Source organism: Gadus macrocephalus, chromosome 13 (genome assembly GCF_031168955.1).
Source record: "Gadus macrocephalus chromosome 13, ASM3116895v1".
Classification (NCBI taxonomy): domain Eukaryota; kingdom Metazoa; phylum Chordata; class Actinopteri; order Gadiformes; family Gadidae; genus Gadus; species Gadus macrocephalus.
The window spans coordinates 7,641,054-7,647,675 of NC_082394.1; the positions used below are offsets into that span (position 1 = coordinate 7,641,054).

Consider the following 6,622-nt stretch of genomic DNA (forward strand, 5'->3'; position numbering starts at 1 on the left):
CGTGTGTGCCACATCTTTTTTTGGACGACTAGGCCATCACAAAAAGCTTGTATTCTCAAGACTGCTTAATTCTAACTAGTTCTATCTAGTGTTTCTTGAAATTTATGAAAGGATTTTTGCTCTACACTTTCAACTGAACGAGACAGGCTAATAAATACGTACATGCGTAAACGGTGCGTAACGTACGGTACAGCATCAGCTAACGAACATTACCAGCTCCAATCATCACGAAGATTGAAATCGTATCAGTGTCCTACTCCTTCACCGTTAAGGACAGAGCCTAGTTTTTTAGCACATTAGCCACGTGTACAATACTAGGAAAGCGGTCCTGAACACTAAAACCCAGAGCCGCTGGACGCTAAGGTAAGCTCCCGCCCTATGGGTGTGTCTAGCGCCGCGAGAGCGCAGTGTGTCCACCTGCAGAGCGCCTTGCGCGGCACTACATTACCACGCTGCCGCGCGCAACTCTGCTTCTCCCGGCAGCACATCCACCGTTCACAGGACCACTCAGACGCTGCGTCTTAACCGGATGACCAGGGATTTATCCACGCGCATAAGAGATATACGTTCAATTTAAGTTGGGTTGATAACTTTATTGGGTTCCAAGCTTTGTTCGGTTCTGGACAAACGGCATCTGCTGTGGATAGACCGCTGACGGAGGAGCTCAGAGGATCTGCTAGATGATTTCTAAATGTTGATTTGCCCCATCAAAATATTCCACAGGCTAAACACCCTCAGGGACTAAACAGGTAAGCTTTACAAAAACCTATTTGTTTTACACGTTTCTCCATTATATTCCTCTGCAGTAATATTTGTAGCCTAATATTCCAAGCCGTTCGCTACCAATGAATTTGGTGGTTGATTTTGTGATTTGGTTATGGCTGTGGTGCATGTGAACACTATTGCATGCCAACTGAGCTAAAACAAATGATTTAAACTGAAATTAGATAATCCTGTTAAAGATTGCATAAAAATCAATTTATGCATACTTATGTTATTCCATAAGTATGCATAACTAAAGTTGAATATATTAGAAAACAGAAATTCTGGAGGCGTAATATCTAAATTCTGTCTACTCAGTGCAATATAAATGCAAACCTCTGAATCCGTCCTACGTCCAGTTGCAATAGGAACCCAATGAAAATGAGTTTTTAATCATCATGCACTTGAGAGCCAAGAAGTGACACGAGCACGCGCTTCTTTTCAAGCGTGCACGTGCGCCTTTAAAGCCCGAGCCACTGGCTCCTTATTGTGGGCGACAGTGGAGCCCGACAATGCGTCCGTCTGTGGGGACATGTCACTTTGGAGTTTCAAAAAAAGTTGTAACAATGTTCTAGTTATACATTTCCTACTTTTAACTCGCGGGTGTAATTCTCTGCCAAGTGCTGCGATGAGTTTTGCCTTTGGGTCTGCTGTTGAGTTAGGTCCACTTTGAGGGTTTAAGAGGAAATGTGAGCCTGTCTCTTCAATTGACCCCGCACCCTCACGATCAGCGCCTTTCCTTGGTGCTTGTATGGGTGACGTTTAAAACGCGTGTTTAATGTTGCACTAACGAAGCTTTAATTACAAAGGTTGGTTCAAGAGTATATACTTGGGATGTAATTCACGTTAAACGTTTGTGTTTTGTGATGGGTTCGAAACATTGGAATTAATATTAATATAGGCTGTTGAACTTTTATGTGTAGACGTCTTTCCTTATCTATACACAGATGATGCGTAAAAGGCGCCTCGTGGCCGTAGCTATGAAGATACACCAATACTCCGATTGAATAGGCCTACACATGTGTAACAAACATTTTCACTGTACATTTACGCAAAGCATTGGATGTGGGGTTTGGGGACTAATAGGCAAGTTATATCTAAATGCACTCTCCGAACAATGGTGACTCTTAGTTCTTGCCAGCAGGATTTGAATGTATTGACCGAGAACATTGGGATTTTATCATGTGGTTTGAAAACAAATGTACCCTTTTGAGTTACTTTGCAAGCTTCTGTGGTCTTTGAAACTGTCCCCATTATCCCCATAGTATTAGTAACTGTTGCATGTGGCATACATTTAGATTTATAAATGACTAAAACCATCCTGCACATAAAAAAATAAATACGTGTTCATATAATTGTATATCATAAGGGGCCAGTTTCTAATAAACTACATGTGTAATTCACACTCCATTATGCTCCTACATATTGCATGCATCCTCAAATACATTGTCCTGATTGCCCCTGATTTTGATGGTTTCCTTCTCCACCTGTCTGTCCTTCAGCTACTGGACTGTCCAAGCGCAGTGCTTGGAGACCGAGGGAGCGTTATGCAGGGGGACCGAGTGTGTTGGCTGCTGGTCCTGTTGGCCATCTCCTCCGGGACCCTCCTCCCGTCTAACGAGCCCCTCTCTGCTCCCAGGGTCTTCCTCTCCTTCAAAGGTAGGCGCGTCTGTCACGCTGGGTCTCAGCTGTCGCTGCCCCTTATTCTGCTGTGATGGACAGCCCCGCTGCTTTTCCTTTATTCAAAGCAATTGAAGTACAAACAAAAGAGAGCACAGTGTTAACGTAGGGCGCCATGCCAAAAGGTAAGTCCCGGGCAACTGAACACAGGCGGTCGGGTGTTGTTACGTCATCGGGTCTCGGATTAGTGCCTTTAAATGGGGAGGACCACTATATCTGTCTTCATTTGCGATGGGCTGTCAGGAGTTCTCTGAATGCTGGCTCAGTCTGACCTCCCCCCTCTCTGAAATTTAGTTAGATTTAACACTCGGCTGGACACACATCGAGGGCACCCGCCCTCGCCGCATGTTCATGAATTCCGCTGTGTGTTTCCGAGTGCGCGTGTGTGCGCATTGCGTGTGTGTGTTTGTGTCTGTGCGTGTGAGTGTGTGCGTGTGTGAGTGTGTGTGCGTTTGTGTGTGTGCGTGCATTCTTGTGTGTGTGTGTGTGTGTGTGTGTGTGTGTGTGTGTGTGTGTGTGTGTGTGTGTGTGTGTGTGTGTGTGTGAGTGTCTGTGTGTGCATGCGTTTGTGTGTGTGATTGTGTCTGTGCGTGTGAGTGTGTGTGTGCGTGTGTGTGTGCGTGAGTGTGTGTGCGTTTGTGTGTGTGCGTGTGTGTGTGTGTGTGTGTGTGTGTGTGTGTGTGTGTGTGTGTGTGTGTGTGTGTGTGTGTGTGCGTGTGTCGCCCGGCACTGAACTGTACCTTTAGAGTCTGGTCGGAGTGGTGAGCGCAGCGCGCCGCGTGGCTCCATTAGGGCGCGACCCGGCGTGTTCATTCGGAGTGAGCCAGGAGGGTACTCTGCCAGCGCTGCGGATCCCGCTAAGCCGCTGATGAGTTTAAATCCCTATCCTCTCCCATGAGCAGATCACAGATCCCGTAGGTTGGAAAGCCACGATTCGTTCGTCGTTTCAACTCACTTTGGTTTCGTTCTTTTTTTTCTTCATGCAAATGGCTCGGCGTGGCTGCGGCATATTGTCCGGTTGTGTAACGTTGAGGTTAATCACATGTCTACACGTGTGTAGTGTGATGTTGCACATTGTACATCTGCTATCCATGTGTAGGAAATTCGAGATAGGGTTCAGCATTTATTCAGCTGCTTTGGTTTAATGATACGTTTTCAGGCGGTGGACCATTGTTGTAATGAAGAGGGCCCCGAGATGAAATTATATACAACATTATTACATGCTATCCTCTATTATTTCCTTAAGCTATCTCGTTCTTTTGTTGTTCTCCCTTTTTTTAGTTTGACTGTGGGTTTCCTTTTGCTCTCTCTCTCTCTCTCTCTCTCTCTCTCTCTCTCTCTCTCTCTCTCTCTCTCTCTCTCTCTCTCTCTCTCTCTCTCTCTCTCTCTCTCTCTCTCTCTCTCTCTCTCTCTAATGGAGTTGGATTTTACAGTCGGCTGCATCTGTTTTTATGTGGTGCAAATTGGTAATTTATTCCCCATTTCTTATAATTGAGTCCATTTTTGTTTTTAATGGGTTTCGGAGGTTAGCCCGCCCTGCTCTGCTGAGGAATTTAACATACGCTCTTCATTATCGCGTTGTGTTAGTTATGCATAATGCCGTTTGTGGGAAATTCGTTGTGCTTTCCTTCTTTTTATATGCAGGCCTCATACGCCAATACATAGTTGACATTTATTTAACTCTCCAAACTTTAGTGCCGCTCCAGGGTCACATTGAGTACTTGCATACTTGGGCAGGAGAACAAAATCAAGGGCGTTTTCTTTGGATGTAAGAAAAATGTATACCATTGCATATGTCTACTAATCACCCGCTAAGCATCTAATGACGAATACCCTGTTTCCAAACACAATTCCCTATGTCAATGCTTACAGACGTATTGACATTCTCAGCAAATACCAGTAAGGTCTCCATCTGATGCTGAACTTATACTCCTCATCACCCGTTCTATTTAGCGCGGCCTTATGTAAATCCCTACACAGGTCTGGGTTGATGAGCAGTCGTCATTTCCAGGAGCTAGGAAAAGCCCTGTTCTGCATGTCTAAAAGCTTAGAGATTTACGCTCTACCAACGAGAGCCTCCCATCACAAGCCAGCTCTCATGTAACACCAACCAGCGTGACAGCAGACACGTCTTCTGTATTCATCCTCATTCGAGCGCCTGCTCCATCCAAGTCGTCCTTGTGGATATCTGTAGATTCAGCCCACCTGTTTAAAACATACACCAACTGTATTGGTACTTTTATGTTGAAAATACGAGGGCATTTTCAAGGGGCGAACATTTCATACTATTTCTTATTGCACGTAGAGTACACATTGTGTACATATAGTATGCGCGTGAGCTCCTCTGAGTGTCAGATAAGGGGTACCAGTTGATGTGAGTATTCGGCTGGTCTCTAAGCAGCTGTGCAGTGTGTAAGATTAAGGCTCCGCTCTCAACGTCGATAAGACCAAGATGTGTAAACAGTTATGCTACGAGGAATGTCCATACATCCGTCACAGCGATAAGTTATCTTTTATTTTCGGCTAATAGAAAGTTGTGAAACGACATTGGACATATGGCATAAGGCTCACCTCACTGGTTCATTTGACGTCATTGTTTTGGAATATTTTATGATTGTACAGATTCACACACAAATATACATAAATACACAAACCCATCCCCAACTTTACATTTAATTTCAAAGCACAGCTCAGGGCTGTACACCAAAGTGAACACCAGGTTATGCATACAAAAAGGCACCCAAAGCTTTATTAAGCAGAAATTATTTCATGCATGTCTTGCAATGCTATCACAAGGTGACAAGGCTAACACCTACCACCATTGTGTGCTCTCATAGTTATTCTTTATTTATTCTTACGATGAGAGTGATGAGGTCTGACTTGGATAAGTAGTCCTATACTTACCCTGAAACAGCCCTTTAATCGCAAGCTACGTCAGGTAGGGTGGGGGGGGGGGCGTGGGGGTTGAGACCCTTCAAACGGTAGTCAGTCGCGCCCGAGGCGAACAGCCCTGTGACGCAGGGGGAGAATGATGGCCTATTAACATGTAATGGCTTGTTAGGCTAATCCACCATCCCATTTGAAAGTGTTTAACTGTGTTTTCTCTCTGCCAGGAGTTCAGGGTGTAACACCTGGGCACAAGGTTGGCCCCGGGAACAGAGCCCAGAGATAAAAGGCCAAGCTGGAGAGTCTGATATTTGAAAAGCGGTTAAAGTTGTTCTTGGAAAGAATACAAGGTTAAAGTCAACTTTGGATAATTGATGATCTCTCTTGGCAACCCTTTTTCATTTATGCCCTGGATGAATAGTTCTCACACATTGATATTGTTATCGAACTGCCCTGGTAGATTTATATGGAGAGACATCTCTGCGATCGATTGAGCCATTAAAGGGTACGCACGCTCGAGGCTGACTGCCACAGCGTTGACTGCTGTTTTCCTGCTGTGTTGGCTTAATCTTTCACGATGTGAATGAGACAAAAACGCCACTAGCCAGTGAGGCTCAGACATACATGGAAGACCAGGGGGTCTTGCTGCAGCAATTCCATCACCCACATTTACGCTTATCTCTGGTCTGCTCACACTGTCACAATGAAGCTCCCTTAAATAGTTAAACAGGCTGTGCAAACCAACTAGGGTGGTTGCCTAATCACGCAAATGTGTCTGGCTTGCATTATCGATGACATGGTCGGTTCTCACAAGTTGCAACCCAACTGCTACTAAGTGCTGTGGAGTCTAGATGGGAGCAGGATGCATCAGCAGAACCCTTTTTCAGAGGTTACGAAACACAGGGGGGGTTTCTTGGGGGATTGTTTTTGCACACTAAATTGTTTGTTAAGATCCCTTGTAAGCAACAGTGATTGGTGGATGTTTAAAACAACACGCTCATGCCCCCTTGCTATGTTTGCCATGTGTAGTGTTTACATGTGTCGGTGCCTACCTCATCAGCACCAATCACTCTTCGCCGTTTCCCTCGCAGCCCCCTCTCACTCGGCTTCTTGAGACACCGCTGACAGACACCGAGGAAAGATGAAAGAGCGGCCGGACAGCATTTCATCCTCGTGTTTATGAGCACGTCGCGGATCAATCAAACAGTCCTTCACCTTGTTTACACGGCCCCGGCCCGTAATCACGCCCATCAGCCGATATGTCAACCCAAACTCCTCTCTCTCAAAGCATTCT

General features: G+C 45.4%; 1 protein-coding gene across 4 annotated transcripts in view; it reads left to right on the top strand.

Annotated features, from left to right (window-relative positions):
* The first annotated feature begins 260 nt into the window (after positions 1 to 260).
* The window catches only part of sema3fa (sema domain, immunoglobulin domain (Ig), short basic domain, secreted, (semaphorin) 3Fa), a 45,747-nt gene continuing 39,385 nt past the window's right edge, over positions 261 to 6,622 (top strand). For 2 of the 4 annotated variants that reach the window (XM_060069345.1, XM_060069348.1), the window contains exons 1-2: positions 261 to 749; positions 2,265 to 2,421. In XM_060069345.1, coding sequence (XP_059925328.1) covers positions 2,310 to 2,421 — 112 coding nt within the window. In that variant the 5' untranslated portion in view covers positions 261 to 749; positions 2,265 to 2,309. The remainder of the gene's footprint in view (positions 750 to 2,264; positions 2,422 to 6,622) is intronic. The other 2 variants (XM_060069347.1, XM_060069349.1) reach the window with 1 other exon arrangement.